We start from the raw sequence: 24,685 nt of genomic DNA on the forward strand, positions 1-24,685 counted from the left end.
GGAGGACGTCTCCAGAATGCAGCGATATCTACCTCACAGAAACACCCGAAAATTCTTCCACATGATCATCACGTTACTGAAATCATTGTGCGACACTATCACATTAAGGAAGGACATGTGGGAGCATATCACGTGTTATCTGTGATACGTCAAGAATTTTGGATAACGCGTGGATTGTCAACAGTGAAAAAAGTCATTCGCAAGTGCATGGTGTGCCGCAGATGGAATGCAGTTCCCAGCAGTCAAGTTATGGCCCCACTTCCAAGAAGTCGTGTGACACCAGGGAAGCCACCATTTCATTCAGTTGGTGTCGACTACTTTGGCACTGTTAGTGAAATGCGGAAGACGAACAAATAAGCGTTATGGTTGCATTTTACGTGCATGGCGACTAGAGCAGTTCATTTGGAGATATCATATAATCTGTCATCAGACTCGTTCATTCAAGCAGTTTTGCGTTTTATAAGTCGGCGAGGACCGCCGTGTGAAATTTTCAGTGACAACGGGACCAATTTCAGAGGTGCTGAAGCAGATCTAAAACGCATTTTACAGCAGTGGAATCAAGAAAAAATCAGTGATTCTCTGTTACGACGCAACATTCAGTGGTATTTCAATCCGCCAAATGCAAGCCACGCAGGTGGCGTATGGGAGCGTTTAATCAGATCAGTGCGGAAAATTATGCGTTCGATTTTGGGAAATAGATTGGTAGATGACGAGACATTACTTACTGTACTTGCTGAAGTTGAGAAAATCATGAATATTCGTCCGTTGATCCGCAAAGCAGACCATTATTACGAACTAGAAACCCTGTCACCAAATCAACTACTGTTGCTGCGTACGAATCCCTGTTTGCCCGCTGACAATTTCACAGAACGTGATCAATATAATGAACAGTGGAAACACGCGCAGTTAATTGCAGACCAATTCTGGCAGCGATGGATTAAAGAATACTTGCCTGTGCTTCAGGAGCGTCAGAAATGGCTCCGACCAGCAAAGAACTTTGAAAAAGGTGACTTTGTTTTGCTTATTGATGAAAATGCCTTTCGTGGTCAGTGGCCTAAAGGACTGATAGGGGAAACTTTTCCTGATAAATACGGACATGTGCGCCAGGTGATTGTTAAAACAGCCAAGGGACGCTTTCGCCGTGATGTGCGAAAACTGTGTTTATTGGAAGGAAATTTTGTTTAATGTGCAATGCATTTAAGTGACAATGACTTTATAGGACATTTTTTGAGTAAATTAAATAGTGTTTATATTTGATTAGAAAGGCTATTTTGAATCTTGATTAAATCGCCTTTCGGTGGCCGGTATGTAAGGTTTAGTTTACTTTTGTTGTGATTGAGGAGCCTGGTGTCCAGCTCATCTAATGCATTCATTTGCATAAATGACAAGTTTTCATGCAGGCTGATGCCCTGTGAGTTTTGCACTTTGTTTCATTCATCACAGTGTCTCCGTAGGAGAAACACATAGTACTCTTACTTTTGAATCTGTTATTTCTACTTGAAATTTATAGTTTAAAGGAATGGCAGAAATGGTGAGTTTTAATACTGTTTATTGATTATTATTGATTATTGGTGATTAGTTATTTATTATTGGTGATTATTGAAATGTATAAGTTTTTTGAGTAAGTAAATTTGAACACGTAAATAACCCTTAGTAAGTACATTGTTGTAATTTTCTTTTTCTCTTCTGTTTTTTTAGTTTTTACGTGTCTTGTGAATCCATGTGAATAAACCAAGATCCAGTGAAAAACACATGCCTTTTCTTTGACTTTTATTTAACCTATATAACCCCTGCGTGTTATATATATGCTGTTTTTATGTACAGACACAGATGTGTCTGTACATATTGCCATCATCTGCGTCTGTCGTCGCCGTCGTCGCCGTCGTCGCTGTCGCCGTCGCCGTCGCCGTCGCCGTCGCCGTCGCCGTGCACTTTTACCGATAACACGATAAGTGGAAAACCATTTTGCCTTTTGATTTGAAACTTGCAGAACTGATGAATATTCATAATACGCAGGTCAAGTTCGAAAATCAGCATGATCGGGTCACTTATAGGGAATTTATGCTGTTTTTTCACTTTTTTCAGCATATATGCAGCACCGATAACACCATAAGTGGAAAACCATTTTACCTTTTGGCTTGAAACTTACAGAACTGATGAATATACATAATACGCAGGTCAAGTTCGAAAATCAGCATGATTGGGTCATTTTTAGTGAATTTAGGCTATTTTTTCACTTTTTTTCAGCATTTTTGCAACACTGATAACACAATAAATGAAGAGCTGTTTTACCCTTTGGCTTGAAACTTACAGAACTGATAAATATTCATAATACGCAGGTCAAGTTCGAAAATCAGCACGATCGGGTCACTTATAGGGCATTTATGCTGTTTTTTTTCACTTTTTTCAGTATATATGCAACACTGATAACACAATATAAGAAAAACAGATTGGCCAATTGTCATTATACTCACAGGAGGGGCCAATCTTACTAAAACGCAGGTTGAGTTTGAAAATCAGCATAATCAGTCCATTATTTTAAAAGGTAATGCTGTTTTTTCACATTTCCTCACATTCAATTCTTAGGCGTGTCTGTACATATTGCCATCATCTGCGTCTGTCGTCGCCGTCGTCGCCGTCGTCGCTGTCGCCGTCGCCGTCGCCGTCGCCGTCGCCGTCGCCGTGCACTTTTACCGATAACACGATAAGTGGAAAACCATTTTGCCTTTTGATTTGAAACTTGCAGAACTGATGAATATTCATAATACGCAGGTCAAGTTCGAAAATCAGCGTGATTGGGTCATTTTTAGTGAATTTAGGCTATTTTTTCTATTTTTTCAGCATATATGCAGCACCGATAACACGATAAGTGGAAAACCATTTTACCTTTTGGCTTGAAACTTACAGAACTGATAAATATTCATAATACGCAGGTCAAGTTCGAAAATCAGCACGATCGGGTCACTTATAGGGAATTTATGCTGTTTTTTCACTTTTTTCAGTATATATGCAACACTGATAACACAATATAAGAAAAACAGATTGGCCAATTGTCATTATACTCACAGGAGTGGTCAATCTTACTAAAACGCAGGTTGAGTTTGAAAATCAGCATAATCAGTCCATTATTTTAGAAGTTATGCTGTTTTTTCACATTTCCTCACATTCAATTCTTAGGCATGTTAACAGTCTCATTATTGAACTAATAAGATACGTAAAAGTGTTTGTTTGACATTTCCTGCATCTTTACAACATTGTTAGTTGATTTTGTAAAAATGATGGTAAACTTGTTATCATGTATTGTGTAATAAAGTGTCAAAAATGGAAATAAACTCATATCATTGCAGTTTGTCAGATGCATTCATCCACTATGTTCAGAATCTCAGAATGGAGGAAGTTGGGCATTTAAAACTGTTCTATTGATACTTTTCCCATCAATTTCTCATCAATTTTCTTCATTGGTCATATAAAAATGGCAGTAAACTGTTTATTTTGTTTTATGTTTAAAAAGTGTTAAAAATGGAAATAAACCCATTTCAGAACAGTGCTGTATTGTTTACATTTTGGCATTTTCAATATGTGACTTTGAAGTTCCATGGGCCTGAAGGCTTTTGCTAGTCACATTTTCTGAATAACCATGATACTAATATTTTATAATTAAAAATTGATGGTCATTATGCTGTAAAACATTATGTAATATTGCATGAAAATTTGAAGAAACCCCTATTTTGGGCACTGCTCTGATGATGACCATTTAACAAAAATCATGTCAATTACTGTTCTCAAACTTACAGGAAAGAAACATGGGTCTAAAATACAGCTTCAGTATGCAATGCAGTCTGTTTGGTAAATTTTTCTGGCAATTAAACAGTTTTTTGTGAAAATTTAATTTTTCACATATTGGCATTTCCAAGGTGCGACTTAGAACCTCCACGGGCTTGAAGACCCGTGCTAGTCACATTTTGTGAAAATCCATGACACTTATATTTTATTATTAAAAATCGATGGTCATTATGCTGTTAAGCATTATGTAATGTTGCATCAAAATAGAAGAAAACACAATTTTTGGTGCTGCTGCCTTGATGACCATTATGGAAAAACCGTGTTACTTATGACTGTCAAACTTTCAAAAAAGAAACACAGGACTAAAATGCAGCCTGAGTTAGAAAAGCAGTCTAATTGGCTTCTTTTTCTGGAAGTTATACATTTTAGTGTTATATTCATTATCTTTTTTGGCATATTCATTGTGGGACTCGGAGCTCCCATGGACATGAAGCCAAATGGTAATCATATTTTCTACATGTCCATCCTATTTATAGTCAATAAACAAAAATTGGTGATAATTATTCTCTAATTTATTATGTATTGTTACATCAAAATTGACAATCTTTTTGCACTGCTACTGCAAACATTATGAAAAGAAAACTGTGCTACTTATTATAATTTTAAATTTACAAGTACGATTTTTAGGATTGGCCTTCAGCTCATGAGAAAACCAGCTCTATTGGATTATCATGTTTATTGTATTTATGCATTTTTTGTGAAATTTTCATTTTTCTCATTCTGGCACTTTCTAAGTATAAACTTGAACTCTGATGGGCCTGAAGCCTTATGCTTTTACTTTCGTCTGTGTTACCTGTTGTGCATAAGTTGATGTTGACTGTGCAGTTAAACATAATGTATTATTGCATCAGGATTGGTAGTCTCCTATTTTGGGCATTATGGTTTTGTGCTTTTCTTAAGGTGTGACTTATGGGCCTGAAGACCTTTGAGTGGGTCAGTCTGTAAATTACCCTTGGGTATCACTAGATTAATTTCAGAGTTATAAAGTCATTTGCTTTAATAGGCCATTAAATGAGATTACGTAAAGCACACTTGTTGATATTTCCCTGTAAACTCCCAAAGGTAAAGCTCTCTGCTAGATTAATAATAAGGAAGCAGTGATAATTATGCAGGTAAATTTTGTTTAATATTGCAAATAAGTTTTAAATATATATATATATATATATATATATATATATATATATATATATATATATATATATATATATCAAACTGGAAGATTAAAAGTTTGAATAGCAGCTTCATTGGAATTATATTTTACCTCAAGCTCTGCCAAGGAGGTTATATTTTCACCCCTGTTTGTCTGTCATCCACATAACACAAAAAGTTATGGACTGATTTTGCAGAAATTTTCAGGAACTGTCGGAAGTGGGCCAAAGAGGACAATGATTAATTTTTGGTGGTGGTCCGGATCAATAATCAATCAATTATCACTAATAATCAACAATTGCTGCCTTGGCAGAGGTCTGCACTCTCAAAGTGCTTTTCTAGTTTTGTTGTTTTCCTTTATAATTTTTTCTCAAACACTTGCATTTGTGACTTTTAGCCCCAGGCAGGCTGTCATCTGCCTGGGGCTCTGCACATTTTCTGTATTTCTACATAAGCAGTTATATTGTTTTTTATGTCTTTAAACATTATGTAATATTATTTTATGCACTGTCATCATTTTTCAAATATTGAGACTTTCATAATGTGAATTTGAACTCTCATGGTCCTAAAACTGTAATCTTATTGAAGGGGTGGATTGGGACCATCTTCTGGGTCTTCCGGAAGACAGTCAGGTTATTAGTTTATATTGACTGGTATCTATTTTTTTCTGTTGGAACACCATCAAAATGGAGGATGGATCAACATAGATACTTTGTAATACTGTCAGAAAATATCTCTGGGTCCGCTCCTGTTATTGACCATGTTACCTGTTGTGCAAGATTAAAATTCAGTGTTGACTGACAGTGCTATTATAAGCATTATTTATTATTGCATCAAAATTGACAAAATGACCTTTTTTGCATCTTTATTTTCTGTTTTCTGTCTGTACATTTGACAGCTTTGCTGCCTTGTTTCACTTTTTTCAGCATATATGCAGCACCGATAACATGATAAGTGGAAAACCATTTTACTTTTTGGCTTGAAACTTACAGAACTGATGAATATACTTAATACGCAGGTCAAGTTCGAAAATCAGCGTGATTGGGTCATTTTTAGTGAATTTAGGCTATTTTTTCTATTTTTTCAGCATATATGCAGCACCGATAACACGATAAGTGGAAAACCATTTTACCTTTTGGCTTGAAACTTACAGAACTGATAAATATTCATAATACGCAGGTCAAGTTCGAAAATCAGCACGATCGGGTCACTTATAGGGAATTTATGCTGTTTTTTCACTTTTTTCAGTATATATGCAACACTGATAACACAATATAAGAAAAACAGATTGGCCAATTGTCATTATACTCACAGGAGTGGTCAATCTTACTAAAACGCAGGTTGAGTTTGAAAATCAGCATAATCAGTCCATTATTTTAGAAGTTATGCTGTTTTTTCACATTTCCTCACATTCAATTCTTAGGCATGTTAACAGTCTCATTATTGAACTAATAAGATACGTAAAAGTGTTTGTTTGACATTTCCTGCATCTTTACAACATTGTTAGTTGATTTTGTAAAAATGATGGTAAACTTGTTATCATGTATTGTGTAATAAAGTGTCAAAAATGGAAATAAACTCATTACAGTTTGTCAGATGCATTCATCCACTATGTTCAGAATCTCAGAATGGAGGAAGTTGGACATTTAACACTGTTCTGTTGATACTTTTCCCATCTCATCAATTTTCTTCATTGGTCATATAAAAATGGCAGTAAACTGTTTATTTTGTTTTATGTTAAAAAAGTGTTAAAAATGGAAATAAACCCATTTCAGAACAGTGCTGTCTTGTTTACATTTTGGCATTTTCAATATGTGACTTTGAAGTTCCATGGGCCTGAAGACTTTTGCTAGTTACATTTTCTGAATAACCATGATACTAATATTTTATAATTAAAAATTGATGGTCATTATGCTGCAAAACATTATGTAATATTGCATCAAAATTTGAAGAAACCCCTATTTTGGGCAGTGCTTCCATGATGACCATTTAAGGAAAATCATGTCACTTACTGTTCTCAAACTTACAGGAAAGAAACATGGGACTAAAATACAGCTTCAGTAGGCAATGCAGTCTGTTTGGTAAATTTTTCTGGCAATTAAACAGTTTTTTTGTGAAAATTTAATTTTTCACATATTGGCATTTCCAAGGTGTGACTTAGAACCTCCACGGGCTTGAAGACCCATGCTAGTCACATTTTGTGAAAATCCATGACACTTATATTTTATTATTAAAAATCGATGGTCATTATGCTGTTAAGCATTATGTAATGTTGCATCAAAATAGAAGAAAACACAATTTTTGGTGCTGCTGCCTTGATGACCATTATGGGAAAACCGTGTTACTTATGACTGTCAAACTTTCAAAAAAGAAACACAGGACTAAAATGCAGCCTGAGTTAGAAAAGCAGTCTAATTGGCTTCTTTTTCTGGAAGTTATACATTTTAGTGTAATATTCATTATCTTTTTGGCATATTCATTGTGGGACTCGGAGCTCCCATGGACATGAAGCCAAATGGTAATCATATTTTCTACATGTCCATCCTATTTATAGTCAATAAACAAAAATTGGTGATAATTATTCTCTAATTTATTATGTAATGTTACATCAAAATTGACAACAATCTCTTTGCACTGCTACTGCAAACATTATGAAAAGAAAACTGTGCTACTTATTATAATTTTAAACTTACAAGTACGATTTTTAGGATTGGCCTTCAGCTCATGAGAAAACCAGCTCTATTGGATTATCATGTTTATTGTATTTATGCATTTTTTGTGAAATTTTCATTTTTCTCATTCTGGCACTTTCTAAGTATAAACTTGAACTCCGATGGGCCTGGAGCCTTATGCATTTACTTTTGTCTGTGTTACCTGTTGTGCATAAGTTGATGTTGACTGTGCAGTTAAACATAATGTATTATTGCATCAGGATTGGTAGTCTCCTATTTTGGGCATTATGGTTTTGTGCTTTTCTTAAGGTGTGACTTATGGGCCTGAAGACCTTTGAGTGGGTCAGTCTGTAAATTACCCTTGGGTATCACTAGATTAATTTCAGAGTTATAAAGTCATTTGCTTTAATAGGCCATTAAATGAGATTACGTAAAGCACACTTGTTGATATTTCCCTGTAAACTCCCAAAGGTAAAGCTCTCTGCTAGATTAATAATAAGGAAGCAGTGATAATTATGCAGGTAAATTTTGTTTAATATTGCAAATAAGTTATATATATATATATATATATCAAACTGGAAGATTAAAAGTTTGAATAGCATCTTCATTGGAATTATATTTACCTCAAGCTCTGCCAAGGGGTTTATATTTTCACCCCTGTTTGTCTGTCATCCACATAACACAAAAAGTTATGGACCAATTTTGCAGAAATTTTCAGGAACTGTCGGAAGTGGGCCAAAGAGGACAATGATTAATTTTTGGTGGTGGTCCAGATCAATAATCAATCAATTATCACTAATAATCAACAATTGCTGCCTTGGCAGAGGTCTGCAATCTCAAAGTGCTTTTCTAGTTTTGTTGTTTTCCTTTATAATTTTTTCTCAAACACTTGCATTTGTGACTTTTAACTCTCATCTGCCTGGGGCTCTGCACATTTTCTGTATTTCTACATAAGCAGTTGTATTGTTTTTTATGTCTTTAAACATTATGTAATATTATTTTATGCACTGTCATCATTTTTCAAATATTGAGACTTTCATAATGTGAATTTGAACTCTCATGGTCCTGAAACTGTAAGTTTATTGAAGGGGTGGATAGAGACCATCTTCTGGGTCTTCCGGAAGACAGTCAGGTTATTAAGTTTATATTGACTGGTATCTTTTTTTTCTGTTGGAAGACCATCAAAATGGAGGATGGATCAACATAGATACTTTGTAATACTGTCAGAAAATATCTCTGGGTCTGCTCCTGTTATTGACCATGTTACCCGTTGTGCAAGATTAAAATTCAGTGTTGACTGACAGTGCTATTATAAGCATTTATTATTGCATCAAAATTGACAAAATGACCTTTTTTGCATCTTTATTTTCTGTTTTTTGTCTGTACATTTGACAGCTTTGCTGCCTTGTTCTCATTCTGGCACTTTCAAAGTATAAACTTGAACTCTGATGGGCGTGAAGCCTTATGCTTTTACTTTCATCGGTGTTACCTGTTGTGCATAATTAAAATTTGATATTGACTGTGCAGTTAAACATAATGTATTATTGCATCAGAATTGGTAGTCTCCTATTTTGTACATTATTGTTTTGTGCTTTTCTTAAGATGTGACTTATGGGCCTGAAAGACCTTTGAGAGGGTCAATCTGTAAATTTCCCTTGGGTATCACTAGGCTAAGTGCAGAGTTATAAAGTCATTTGCCTAATTAATAGGCCATTAAATGAGATTACATAAAGCACACTTGTTGATATTTCCTTGTAAACTCCCAAATGTTAAGCTCTCTGCTAGATTAATAATAAGGAAGCAGTGATAATTAAGCAGGTAAATTTTGTTTAATATTGCAAATAAGTTTATATATATATATATATATATATATATATATATATATATATATATATATATATATATATACAGTCATAAGATTATGTATGTGTGCATTTATTCCATCTAACGTAAGAAGATTAGATACAATTATAACGTCAGAAAATACAATAGAGGGAGTGTGATAATGATAGGGTCGCTAAACGAATTTGACGGAATATAGTGACTAGCCTAATCCTCTTGTCGCCTGGTTAGGCACACGCCCTTAGAGTACTTATGTAAACAAAAGGTCTTCCATAGAGAACTATCCTTTTGTTCAACAGCTTCGCGCGTGCAGCGGATTATGTATATAGTGACGCTATACAGCTAACTGCAGTTAAATCTGTAAAAGCTGTTATTTAATTTATTCTGATGTGTCGGACGTTGTGGGCCAGCCCAGTGGTTCAATCACTCATTCTTTTCTGAAGATTGGTGATGCATATTTTGAATGCTTAATTATTTGCCCTCCTTCTTACAAGAGAAAGGAAAAGGGGAGAGAAACAGAGACAGTGTCAAATAAAAGGGGTAAAGAGTAATATAATACATTAATTAAAGGGACTCGCGGTGCGAGAAACGATAGACTGTTTTGCATCAAGGTATGCAATTATAATCCCACATGGCCATCGCATATACGGCCGTAGTTTAAATACATTACTCATAGTTGTATTAAATTACATTATTTTGCTGAATAGACATACATTTTAAAGTTGGTCTTTCAGGAAATCGTTTTGTTTGAAATAACACAAACGACAGAGGTGAAATCACATATAAATTTATTTTGAAATAAAATGTTTCGCTAGATCTTGTTTACACTCAGCGAAATGCACATAGTGATTATATTCAATGTGTCATCATTTAATTGCATTCTCGGTTTAATTAATTAACGATAATAATTGCAGTAAGCAGGAAGGAGGAAATGCTGAAGACAAAACAATGCCGTGGGTATGTGTGACTTTCTCCCTTAACATATTCTATGATGCTGTCATAGAAAAAGGAACCGAGATAGCGATCATTTAAACCGCTGCTGTTTACAGGTGGACTTCTTCGTTTATCATTTAAATGCCCCCTCCCCCAGCAGACCCAACTTGAGGAATGCCATTGTAGCTACAGTACACTGTATATCAAACTCCGGTCCAAGTTATGAACTTTTTTAAATATCGATTACAACATGCTGTACAATGACTGAGTCGTGAAAGGGGTATTGGACTTCTTTACGTTAAAAACAAATTCATTTCGAAATCAAAAGAGCATTTTTTTGGGGGGAGGGGGGGCGTGGGGGGAGGTAAATAGTAACTCATTCCGTAATCCTTCTTGCACATTTATTTAATCGTATCAAAACGTTTGATACACAATGTTCACTAGTGTCATGATTTTGGCGATTTATTAAAACCATATTTGTACAAAATAGGTTAGCATAAGTTAGGCAAAAACCAGTGTGAAGAACAACTCCCTTTTTAAGTGAGGCAAGACAACCTATTCAAACTGATTATAACCTTGATAAAGACACAAGGCAAAGGAGTTATGTAAACTAGCGTGTGAAAACACATTCTTTGTCACTGTTACAAGACAATGGAGGCGACCAAGTGGAGTAATTACAATATACCCTTGTACAGTCAAAGAGAAATTAGTTATGCCAGCTTACTTCGGGTCAGCCCTTAATTTGCTTGTTCGAAAGAAAGAGATAGATGTCGCAATGCGAATCCTTTTATTAACCCTTCATGTGTTTGTGTAAAAGTGTGAAAGACAGGCAACGATCTCGAGTCGCTGTTGATATTGTTCGCAATTAATATTGGAGTATACCGCCTACATGTAAACATCAGACAAGGCGTTGAGATCGATAAAAGTGGAGGTTTATCTGAAAAATTAGATGTCATTTTTGTGAAATGACTTATTAAATGATGTGCATGTACCTAACATGTTTAAATTCTTGATTCTTATTATTTGAAACATCTTCATACACGGCCTCATATTTATATTTCTCTCAGGCCATACTCATTTGCTTGTATAACATGGGACTCTAAAGCACAGGGCATTGTGAAAGTTAATTGGCTACAGAGACTTGTTATCCTTCATGTATTTATAGCGTGGATGAACTAGAAACATGCTTTACTTAGCTTTACTTAATTTGACTTGATGTTAACCTAACACTGGTTTTAAAAGAAGAAATATAAATATGTTCGATGGATTAAATCAGCGACACCGTTCTATTTTAACTTGGTCAAATACACAGTAACACAGATAATATTTATAAGTTGTCTGTCGTTCAGCACGCATTATAGGCTAGTAGCCAAACAGTGACGATGATCAATCCAAGTAAAATTTAGGCATGTATTGTTTACAAAATAGATCATGATGAATAAACCTACGCTTTAATAAACAATCACCACACGGTTCTGTTTTTGTCACTTAAAAGCTTTCGTTTAAAGACGCTCAATGATTTCAAAAATGATTCGACGCTGCAAAAATTGACCGGTTCAAGGGGCATTTTTTGTTTCAGCTAGGGGGATTTCAGGAAGAGGATTCAGTGTAGGTGTTTCCTCGGATGATAGCAGCATCACACCCTAGGTCTAAGCCAGTTGACTAGAAGCTTTTTGTCCAACCATCCTATTCCTACTACTAAACTTATAACTCTAAACCACAAAGGTTTATGCGGTAAAAATATTTAAACTAAATGAGGTGCATTGACAGAGGCACAAGTACAATCCAACGCCAACGTGCAACAGGGGAAAGTCTGTCAGTGTATTACATAATATATGAAAGTGCGGTCAATATTAACAGTGTAAGACATCAGTTAAAGAGGAGGGGGTCTTACTATCTTTTGTTAAACGCGACTGTTATTATCTCTCGAACAAGCTTAAACCATGCCTTATACAATTACTGTGTCTCCGGCTGTCGTGCAGAAACGGCATGTCGAACATATTTGCTACAGTTACAAACAGGGCAAACTAGCGACTTGTTCTAGATCGCTCTAGTAAGAAAGCATAAGTGCGGCGCCCGGGCAAAACAATCAACTACCCGGTATAACATTCACATCTTAGCGTTTACATATGACGCGCAATGAGCTAAGCAATTAGCCTTAACAAAGTGGTCCGTTTTAAAACAACAACGAGAAAAAAGAACGCCTTGTCATAGTTATGAGACAAATCGCTTGCAACGTGCAACAAGGGGGATGGCTGACAGTGTGGTCACACTACATGTTTATGTACGTAGAATTAACAGTCTTAATCATCACCATCGACATCGCCCAAAGAGGAAGGACTTACTATAGCCCTCAATCTATTGTTAATCGCGATCATTATCTGTTCTCATGCAACCTTAAACAAAACCTAAACAATAAGATTGTTAAATCAGATAAATGATGTAAAATCATATTGGAAATTTACGTTAACGACGGAGACTTTCATTCGCAAAGTTAATGAAACAAGACTGGTCCAAGTTAACTGCCCATATTGAATAAATCTTAGGCTGATAAACCTAAAGCCCTGCTTTACTTTGGTAATAGTTAATTAGTAAGCTAGGTTTATTCACATCACTTATGCTGCAAACAATCCATTTTGAACGCAATCGTCATCGCTCAAGAACAACCTGAAATCATGCCTATACAATATTAGGAGATGCACGTCGAGTAAAAGATTCAACACCTGGGTGCCCAGCACTATTATGAAAAGGAAAAAAGACTTGATGTTTCATGCACAATCATCATCGAAAGCCTAATATCATTATGCTTCGTGCGCAGTCGATTTTTATCAGAATAAAAAGTGTGTTTTATACAAGCAAAATCTAGCTTTCCTTTATAACTGTTACTGAACAGCGAAGAGTTACATACACCCGGTTATAAATTTACAAATGTAATTATGAGGCTAATTTCTCTAATGTGGAATGAAATATTTTGTTGGCTTTGAAATGATAGGACACTCACTTTAATCTTAAAAGAAATTAGTTTATATGCTCGTTCCCCTAACGCGCGTGCAAAAAAGTCCCATCAAATAAACAGATACATATCTGTCTATACTGGCAACTAGTGAAAATCTATCTGTGGCCCTGATAATGGGTAGACTTCACAGCGATTTATTCATTTAATTATTAAATCAAAATTTATTTATGAAATTATTTAAAATTATTTATCTTTTATTTAATGATTTATACCATCTTATTTCTATCTATCTTTTTTATTTGATTCTTAATGTCATCTTATTATTTACTTTATTCTTTAAATAATTTATTTATTTATCAAGCCCGTAGCCAGCAATTTCAAAGGGGGGGGGGGGGGGATCCTTTTCTGACAAAGTGGACCTTTTACCGGAAAATCCCCATGTAATTATGTCAAATTTTACCCAGAGTGGACCTTTTTTCAGCAAAAGGGGGGTCTTTCGAACCTCCCGAACTCCCCCTGGCTGCGGGCCTGTTTATTTATTTATTTATTTATTTATTTATTTATTTATTTATTTATTAAGACTTTCTATTATTATCCTTTTACGGATTCGCTCTATTATTTTATATAAAATGTAACTTAATGTAGTAATTGAGGCAACACGTCAGCTTGTAATGTGAAAAAATTGTTTTAATAATGTTTCTTTCTTTGTTATTTCTAAACAGTTATCATTTTTACACAGGTAGCGATGATGGAAATTTGTGTACGGAGCATCTTTAAACTTTTTGAGACGGGGTGATTTGTTGATCATGCTGATGTACGTTGCTGATACATGTATATCAAATTCAATTTTTGACCACAGAACACTTCATATTGAATAAAATAACTGATACTAAATCAAACTAGCAGTTTTCTTGCAACACTTAATTAAAACATGATCTGCTGCGCGTGCCAAGCTAGTGAAGAAAAGGATAGGTGGCCACGGGAGTGGCACGCGTTAGCATGGGTTCTAGCATCTTAAAGCTATAATCCTATCGCCGCAACAAACAATAGGCACCTTCTGGCTGATGTATCCTGCTGTTAATTACACCTGGTCACAGCGGATTGTCGCGCTCGCGCTGGACCACAGAAACGGGCGTCATGGGGTTCACTCGCCTAAGGTATTGTGTGTTATTACGTCTAAACTATTGTGTTTTGGCGTTCGAATTTTGAAGGGATTAGACGGCTCTCCATTGTTTGTCCGCCCCCTTCTATTCATAGGATAGGGATTAAAACGTTTCTGACGTTTTTAAAACGTCGTACAACGGAAACTTAATTTTTATTACTACTGTATATATATATATACCATGTATATATATATATATATATATATATATATATTCTTAAATTCCTATTTCTATTTTTCTATTTTAAAGAAATTAAAGAATTTCTATAGAATACTATAAGATTGTGCATTATAAACAATAAAAAGCATTTTTGCTTTAATAGTGATATATAATTGACAATTCAACTGATGAAATTGACCGATATCAAATATCTATTGTTTAGAATGATATTTGTTTATAAGATAATGATATTTGTTTATAAGATTTATCTCAAGATTTTAACTTACAACAATTTCCTATAGGATCCTATAGGAAATCCTATAGGAAATGTGCCCTATAGGATCCTATTAGATTTCCTGTAGGATCCTATAGGAAATTTTTGTAAGGGAAATACAGGTCAATTCGAAAATTTGCTTGATTGTACCATTTTTATGTACAGACACAGATGTATCTGTACATATAGCCGTCACCTGCGTCTGTCGTCGCCGTTGCCGTTGGCGTGCACTTTTACCGTAAACATGATAAGTGGAAAACGGTTTTACGTTTTGACTTGAAACTTACAGAACTGATGAATATTCATAATATTCAGGTCAAGTTCGAAAATCAGCATGATCGGGCCATTTTTAGGGAAGTTATGCTGTTTTTTCACTTTTTTCAGCATATTTGCAACACCGTAAACACAATAAGTGGAAAACCGTTTTACCTTTTGGTTTGAAACTTACAGAACTGATGAATTTGTATAATACACAGGTCAAGTTCGAAAATCAGCATGATCGGGTCATTTTTAGGGAAGTTTTGCTTTTTTTTTCACTTTTTTCAGCATATATGCAACACCGTAAACACAATAAGTGGAAAACGGTTTTACCTTTTGGTTTGAAACTTACAGAACTGATGAATATTTATAATACGCAGGTCAAGTTCGAAAATCAGCATGATTGGGTCATTTTTAGGGAAGTTATGCTTTTTTTTCACATTTTCTCTGATTCAATTCATAGGCATGTCAATAGTCTCATTATTGAACTAATAAGATATGTGAAAGTGTTTTTTTGACATTTCCTGCATCTTTACAACATTGTTAGTTGATTATGTAAAAATGATGGTAAACTTGTTATCGTGTATTAGTGTAATGAAGTGTCAAAAATGGAAATAAACACATATCATTGCAGTTTGTCAGATTCAATCATCCACTATGTTCAGAATCTCAGAATGGAGGAAATTGGACTTTTAATACTGTTCTATTGATATTTTTCCCATCTCATCAATTTTCTTAGTTGGTCATGTAAAAATGGGACCTTGTTAGTTAAATTTTTTCGCATATTTTGAGAACTCTTGTTGATTGCATTTTATTGAGCTTGTCAAGCACAAGACTGGTAGTGGTGTCCCTTTTTGGGAGGGGTTTCCATACGAATGCACTTACTCCAGCTGGTGGCACAATATCTAGAGGTGGTATTGCCTCTCTGATCCTCTAGTTATCGTCATCATCATCATCATCATCATCATTATTATTATTATTATTATTATTTATTTATTTTCTTGTTGTTGTTGTTGTTGTTGTTGGCAAAAGTAACTTAATTGGTTGCCAAATTAATCTTTTTTTTTTAAGAAATGAAACTTATTTTGAAGCATTTCACCCATCAGCTGACAACAGTTGTCCTAGACAGCCTTAGTTTGTTACAAGATTAAAACAAAGACTTACCAAAACATTTATCATGATATGGTTATTATTGTGTGTGTGTTTGCATGTGTGAGTGTGTGTGTGTGTACATGTGTGTGTGTATGTGTGTGTGTGTGTGTGTGTATTTAAGGTACCTTGAATAACACCTCACTGACATTTTTTCACGTCTCCAGCCATAATGCCGCCAGACAGCAAGAGTAACCTGGACATGCAGCTGGAGAATTCTATCAGGAAGTTACGTGACATGAGAAAGAACAACTCCACAGATATTTTGGTATCCTACTGTGCAGCTAACCTGACTGAGAATGCCGCAGATCCCATTAAAGTGGTTCAAGATATCAACAACATGGGCTACACCTGGTACATTGCGTTTAGTTGTCACAGAGACAATATAAGAGCGCATTCAGAACAGCAGACTAACAGATCCGTGGATGAAATATGGCCAACTCATTTAATGCTTGTTGCATATTCCAGGTGGGGAATCAATTCGGTGTCTAATAGGTAATTGGATGGCAAGCTTTGAGTGGGTCACCATATTTGTTCCATGGATCTGTTAGTCCCCTGTTCTGAATGGGCTCTAAAAGTATATAGGTCAGTGAGATGCCATTCTGACAATGCACTGACCTAGTTGTTTTTTGCTAGTTGTTAATGTTTTATCCTTTCTTGAACAAACCATTTTTATGACGGTGTCCAGAGTGATGCACGTTTCATTTGTAAAAAAATATGATTCCTAGACATGAGGGAAGAAGCTTATAAAATTAAAGGGACAATAACTCTTTGTTTTGGCCAAAATATGAATATTCCTGGAGTAAACAACAATTTTCCCATACTTACCAATGGTTAATGAAACCATTTTTACATTCGAAGTTAGTCCATGTTTTTTTTTTTTTTTTGTTTTTTTTTTTTTTTTGTTATAACCTCTTAAGAGATTATATCAGAGTATAGCCATCAATGAAGGTCACGTGGTCTAAAGACAAGCTTAGATATCAGAATAATAGCTATAACTGGGCCAGAATTTTATTTAAGGTTTTAGTTTTTACACATGCTGCTTTTTCTAACCTAGCTCCACCATATATAATTGTTCTGGTCAAACATTTTGGTCCTCAAAGGTCCCTGAAAGTTCCCAAATCGAAGTTAAAAACATATGGTGACATATCATTTTGTGTAGAATTTTTTGTGCACCAGTAGAATGGAATAATTAAGTTACCAATTTTTATTAGACAATAGAATCACAAGAATCTTTTAAAAAGGAATTGAAAATTCACATTTTAATACATTTTATTCATGAATTTTTAAATTTTACATGAAAGAAAACTTGGATTTTTTACTTTAAATTACTGTCTATTACAATTTAGTCTAGCTCTGATTTATATAATATATATCTTAATCATTTTAATCTATAAACCTGTTTGTATTTTATGTTGTACAGTCTATTGAACATTTTATGGATTTTAGACTCGAAATAAATAAATATATTATTATTATTATTATTATTATTAACTGCCATTTTGGTGGTAAAACAGAATGTATTATATTTCTGTGAGTTGTTCAGAATGTTTTTATTGTGAAATATAGATCTCATACAGAGAGTTATTATCTCTTTAATATTTCTGCCACTTTATAAGTCATAAGGATATTGAAATATTATTATAATTTCACTGTATATAAATTTAAATAATTACCAATGTCATTGACAGTTTTGAAGCATATTCAGTGCATTATTATTGGCAATTGTATAATTTCAGTTGGTTTGATGAGGATATTGCGACTAAGACATTGAGTGACTTCATTGTTCCTCTCAAAGATTCAAAGGCAAGTTGTTCCACAGCATATGGTGTTGCAGTAATTTATTCCCCTGATGAAAATGTATAAAGTTTTGTTTGTTTGTTTGTTTTTTATTTCTAAAAAGTTCATTGTTGACTCAGAAGTGCATGCACCAGGGAAAACATGATGTATTCCATCACCAGCTTGCAATTGAAAAAATTTTGATTACATTTCTAAATCTATCTCGAAAATAAAGTAATGGAGTCATACCCTGTAATATTATACTTGCCATGATGAAAATTGAAGTTTGTTATTTCTTTGTGTTTTATTTTGCAGCTTCTCTTGGCAATGGTGTCCAAAGAGTATGCAGAAGATGAGAAATGTTTGGAGCTCTTTCAGTATGCCAGCCAGAAGCTGAAGAAACCATATGTCATAGTCACCATTACCAAAAGTTTTGATTGGACAAAAAGTGCACTTGGCATGAATATTGGACTCCAAGAAGTAAGAGTAATTAATAATAATAATAATAAAAATAATAATAATGATAGTAATTTAATGATGAAATAATCATTGTAACCGAGTGAGTTTCAACAGTACATAAAATGTTAGGGCAATGCAATAATAATTAAATTCTTTATATTTGAATAGAATTAAGCTTAAAGACTGCTACTAGAGCTTTAAAACTACTGCACATGGAAAAGAATAATGCATTTTCTTATTGGAAACTTAGAAGTGCATGTGGAATAAAGAAGCATGGGAATCTTTCGTGCTTAAATTGTATCTATTGAAGATGGTGCATTACATCACTTGCTTGCTGGACCTTAAAAATTACTGTGATTTATATATGATTTGTGAATAAATAATAGGTATTGGGTAGGAGTAAGATTATATCTATTCGTCTTGGAAAATATTATTTAAAATACAGAAGTTGCTCACCCAGGTATTTTGTATTTGTTAGATCTTTGTTGACTTGTCAAAAAAGGATGTTTATGATACAAAGCTAGATGAACTGAAGGAGAAGTTGAAGTCAAAACTGGCAGAAGAAGAGAAGGTGAGGAAGATGATTGAAAATTATCAATATTTGCGTGATTATGATTTTTGTGTCAAAAAGTATTTTCATGATTTAAAGTAATAGTTCATCATTTTCTGTGACAGAAAGCACGTCCAATGTTCTTTATGTAGCCATTTTTAAAAATGCCTATTTTATTTGTTGATTTTATTGGATGAAACTGTGGAAGACAATTTTTACCTGCTTTAAAGTGCCAATCCACTCCAACATACATGGGTATGGGTAACCTACCAGTACATATAGGGAGTTTACTAAACCTCTCATGATTAGCTGATGGGTATGGTTAGATTATCAGTATATATATATATACCATATTTTTTCTATACCTCTATCTCTATTTTATTTTGGGATTGTATTATTTTTGTTAGAAGAAGGTTAGTTTAACTTATTTTAATATACTGGTATTTTCTTTAAGTTACAGATAGTTAGGTATGCATGAGTGAATTAATCTCTGGTACTTTTTACACTCTTTCTTACCATGGGCAGGTGAGAAATGAGTATTAAAAAAGAAATCAATATTATGATATTACAAACGTGAAGATCAAAATATAATTTTAAGACTGTCACAGGAATCTTTACTGGTTTTTGTAACTGTTATTGTAGAAAGAGCAAGATGCTGTGGACGTATTCATTAGTTACTGCTGGTCCAATTCTCACGATGCTGTGAAGAAAGGTACCGCCGAAAAGGATGGAGCTCTTGGATGGGAAAAGGGAGACCCCCGTGAAATTAGAAGCTACCTGGAATCCCAGGGAGTCCGGTGCTGGCTCGATATTGAGCAAGCTGGAAAGGTAAATATAATATAAAATCTTTACTTATATGTTGAGATGTTATTTATTTTACCCAAACTTGACTGATATTTCCATAATTATACTATTTTACCCAAATTTGACTTGATAAATTCATGTCATTGAATAAAAATAAACCACATGACTGTGCTCTTTATAGGAGAATTAATTTTAATTTTATGGTCATGTTGTCACATACTCAACCATACAATTTGATGCCAAGTAAAATTAAGGTCTCCTTGGTTTATGTATGAAATCAGACAAACCCAGCTGTCACTGTTTATATAGCATGCAAGGACTATATAGATAAATTAAAAGTCAAGGAAGGCACAAGTAGTTCACTGGATCTTGGTTTATTTCTCTCGGGAATTCACAAGACACATAAAAACTAAAAAGAAGAAAAGAGAAAGAAAATGACAATAATGCACTCACTGCCGGTTATTAGTACCACCAGCGTGTACGCTGGCGGTACTCATGGTTTTAGTCCCGACCCGTCTCGTACAGCTCCGCTGGCTCCGCCGGCTCCTGCAGCTCCTGCGGCTCCGCAGGATGACGTGGGATACGAGTCACTGTTACCGCTTCTCCTCCTAGACAGCAAGGACCTGTGTCCTCATCTCTTGGATTTAGGTCACATATAATCTCAACTTGAACCCCCAGGTTTTTTGTCTCAGTTGGTGCATTGGCCTGGGTGTGACGCTCGTTGAAAACACCCTTATCAAAATTTTTGAAAATTCAGTGCTAAATATCTCCCAAACTGATGGAATTGTGGGAAAAATTTCTACAGATGGCTGACCAAAAGTCATATATGGAGATTTCAAATATGCCCTTGGATTTGACCTTTGACCTTTATTTCAAGGTCAAATGGGCCAAAATTAAAAAAAAAAACAATTTTTTACAAAAAAAAATTAATTGCGCTGATATTCAGAAACTACACAGACCTAACCAATAATATTATTGGAAAGTGTTACCCTTCGGGTCATCTTTCATCTACGTGAATTTGGGGTCAATTGGTGCATTTTGACAGGAGAAGGGGCAATAAGTTACCGAAACTGAAAACTCTCTAATTCGGGAACTGTTAATGCTAGAGACCCATTCTTTTTTGCATTTTGTAGAGCATGTAAAGCCCAACACTGAAGGTGGTCTCTGTTTTTTTGTATTCCATATGGTTTTCGAGTTATGCTGTATCAAAAAGTACATTGTGGTGGTGAAGGCAAAATGTGCAGTACGGTAATGTATAATAAATTTTGAACCCCGGGTAAATAAAACATAAGGCTTGGCGAGGCAGACAATTTCTGGTAAAAAATGACATTATTTCATGAAATTGGAACATCTGGAACTTCTGAGCACCTCCCATTTCAAGAATTTCAACCAAAATGACCTTTTCTTTATTTTTATTAATTTTTTTTATTAATTTATGGCACATTATTGTACCACCAGCGTTAGCGCTGGTGGTACACATGGTTTCGGTCCCGTCCGGATCGTTCCGCCGGCTCCGCCGGCTCCGCCGGATGGCTACCGTTACCGCTTCTCCTCCTAGACGGTAAGGGCCCCCGTACCCATCTCATGGATTTAGGTCACCTATAATCTCAACTCGTTCCACGTAAAATTTGGGCTTTGTCGGTATTGGGGTCTGGGTGTGGCATTCATTACAATGCACCCTTGTCTAAAAATGGCAAAATTAAATGCTAATTATCTACCCTACGGAAGGAGTTATGGGAAAAATTTCTATAGACGGCTTTCCAAAAGTCATATGTGTAGATTTCAAATATACTTTTGGATTTGACCTTTGACCTTTACTTCAAGGTCAAATGGGTCAAAATTTTCAAAAAAATGAAATTTTTTACGAAAAAAATTTTTTTGGCCCTGTTATTCAGACACTACACAGACTTAACCAATAATATTATTGAAAAGTGTTACCCTTCAGGTCATCTTTCATCTCTATGAATTTGGGGTCAATCGGTGCATTTTCACGGGAGTAGCGGCCATAAGATACCGAAACTGAAAACTGTCTCTAATTCGGGAACCGTTAATGCTAGAGACCCATTCTTTTTATGTACAGACACAGATGTGTCTGTACATATAGCTATCATCTGCGTCTGTCGTCGCCGTCGCCGTCGCCGTCGTCGCCGTCGCCGTCGCCGTGCACTTTTACCGATAACACGATAAATGGAAAACTGTTTTTTCTTTTGGTATGAAACTTACAGAACTGATGAATATTCATAATACGCAGGTCAAGTTCGAAAATCAGCATGATCGGGTCACTTTTAGGGAATTTATGCTGTTTTTTCACTTTTTTCAGCATATATGCAGCACTGATAACACGGTAAGTGGAAAACCATTTTACCTTTTGACTTGAAACTTACAAAACTGATGAATATTCATAATACGCAGGTCAAGTTCGAAAATCAGCATGATCGGGTCACTTTTAGGGAATTTATGCTGTTTTTTCACTTTTTTCAGCATATATGCAGCACCGATAACACGATAAGTGAAAAACCATTTTACCTTTTGGCTTGAAAGTTACAGAACTGATGAATATTCATAATACGCAGGTCAAGTTCGAAAATCAGCATGATCGGGTCATTTTTAGGGAATTTATGCTGTTTTTTCACTTTTTTCAGCATATATGCAACCCCGATAACACGATAAGTGGAAAACCATCCTACCTTTTGGCTTGAAACTTACAAAACTGATTAATATTCATAATACACAGGTCAAGTTCGAAAATCAGCATGATCGGGTCACTTTTAGGGAATTTATGCTGTTTTTTCACTTTTTTCAGCATATATGCAGCACTGATAACACGATAAGTGGAAAACCATTTTACCTTTTGACTTGAAACTTACAAAACTGATGAATATTCATAATACGCAGGTCAAGTTCGAAAATCAGCATGATCGGGTCACTTTTAGGGAATTTATGCTGTTTTTTCACTTTTTTCAGCATATATGCAGCACCGATAACACGATAAGTGAAAAACCATTTTACCTTTTGGCTTGAAAGTTACAGAACTGATGAATATTCATAATACGCAGGTCAAGTTCGAAAATCAGCATGATCGGGTCATTTTTAGGGAATTTATGCTGTTTTTTCACTTTTTTCAGCATATATGCAACCCCGATAACACGATAAGTGGAAAACCATCCTACCTTTTGGCTTGAAACTTACAAAACTGATTAATATTCATAATACACAGGTCAAGTTCGAAAATCAGCATGATTGGGTCATTTTTAGGGAATTTATGCTGTTTTTTCACTATTTTTCAGCATATATGCAGCACCGATAACACCATAAGTGGAAAACCAATTTACCTTTTGGCTTGAAACTTGTAGAACTGATAAATATTCATAATACGCAAGTCAAGTTCGAAAATCAGCATGATTCGATTATTGTTAGGGAATTTATGCTGTTTTTTCACTTTTTTCAGCATATATGCAGCACTGATAACACAATAAGTGGAAAACTGTTTTTTCATTTGGCTTGAAACTTACAGAACTAATGAATATTCATAATACACAGGGCAAGTTTGAAAATCAGCAAGATCGGGCAATTTTTATGGAAGTTATCCTGTTTTTTTTTTTTTTTTTTTTTCAATTTTTTCAGCACTTTTATAACACCGATAACATGATAAGTGTAAAAATGTTTTTCCTTTCCTTGGATTGAAATTTACAGAACTGGTGAATATTTATTATACGCAGGTCAAGTTTGAAAATTGGCATGATTGGACTATTTTTACAAAAGTAATGCTGTTTTTTTTCCCTTTATTCAGCATACATGCAACACTGATAACGCATTTTAAGGAAAACCAATCAGCCTTTTGTCTTGCAACTCACAGGAGTGATCAATCTGACCAGTATACAGATCAAGTTTGAAAATAAGCTTGATCAGTTAAGTTTTGATGAAGTTATTAGCCTTTTTGTATATAAGTGGTTTTTCTTCAGATTTAATTCTTAAGCATGTTAACAGTCTCATAACGGTACTAATTGGATATGTTAAAGTGTTGTTTTAACATTTTCTGCTTCTTAACAATATTGTTAGTTGATTATATAAAAATGACGGTAAACCTATTATCCTGCATTGTGTAATAAAGTATCAAAAATGGAAAGGAACTCATCATTGCAGTTCGTCAGATTCAATCATTCAGTTTGTTCAGAATCTCCAAATGGAGCTAATTGGACATTATAAATTGTTCTATTGATATTTTTCCTATGTCAACAATTTTCCTAGTTGATCATTTAAAAATGACAGTTATGATGGTTTTATGTAAAAAAAGGTGTTGAAAATGGAAAGAAAATCATTTCAGTACAGTTATCTCTTGTTAACATTTTGGCATTTTGAAAGTGTGACCCTAACTTCCATGTCCTTGGAGACCTTTCCATATCACATTTTCTGAATATCCATGATACTTTTATTTTTTTATAAAAAATTTGATGGTCATTATGCTGTTAAGTATTATGTTATATTGCATGAAAGTTAAAGAAAACCCTATTTTGGACACTGCTGCCAGGATAGCGATTAAGGGAAAACCATGTTACTTATGATAATCAACCTTACTGAAAAGAGTGAAGTGCAGCTTGTGTTGGAAAACCATCGTAATTGTTTTCTGTTTTGAAAGCAATGCAGTACAGTGCTATTTGGTGCAATAAATGTATATGGATAGTAGGCAGTTAATTC

At 34.7% G+C, this 24,685-nt stretch overlaps 3 protein-coding genes and 1 long non-coding RNA gene across 4 annotated transcripts in view; 3 read left to right on the plus strand and 1 right to left on the minus strand.

Moving 5' to 3' along the window:
• LOC147763052 (uncharacterized) overlaps positions 1–18,264 on the plus strand; it is a 116,554-nt gene extending 98,290 nt beyond the window's left edge. Inside the window, exons 56-57 of the mRNA XM_087008730.1 lie at positions 16,566–16,752; positions 18,138–18,264. Of these exons, the coding sequence (XP_086864856.1) occupies positions 16,566–16,752; positions 18,138–18,264 (314 nt within the window). The remainder of the gene's footprint in view (positions 1–16,565; positions 16,753–18,137) is intronic.
• LOC147763043 (RNA helicase MOV-10-like) overlaps positions 1–24,685 on the minus strand; it is a 296,407-nt gene that overhangs the window by 255,342 nt on the left and 16,380 nt on the right. The window lies entirely within an intron of this gene.
• Positions 804–1,751, plus strand: LOC147763055 (uncharacterized). Its single transcript, XR_015333354.1, has 2 exons — positions 804–1,531; positions 1,699–1,751. It is a non-coding gene; the product is annotated as an uncharacterized LOC147763055 (long non-coding RNA).
• Positions 18,499–24,685, plus strand: part of LOC147763056 (uncharacterized) — a 31,298-nt gene continuing 25,111 nt past the window's right edge. Inside the window, exons 1-3 of the mRNA XM_087007834.1 lie at positions 18,499–18,657; positions 19,115–19,207; positions 19,829–20,014. Coding sequence (XP_086863960.1) covers positions 18,505–18,657; positions 19,115–19,207; positions 19,829–20,014 — 432 coding nt within the window. The 5' untranslated portion in view covers positions 18,499–18,504. The remainder of the gene's footprint in view (positions 18,658–19,114; positions 19,208–19,828; positions 20,015–24,685) is intronic.

The sequence above is a fragment of the Lingula anatina genome, chromosome 3 (assembly GCF_051362555.1).
Source record: "Lingula anatina isolate TDL-2025a chromosome 3, LinAna3.0, whole genome shotgun sequence".
Taxonomy (NCBI): domain Eukaryota; kingdom Metazoa; phylum Brachiopoda; class Lingulata; order Lingulida; family Lingulidae; genus Lingula; species Lingula anatina.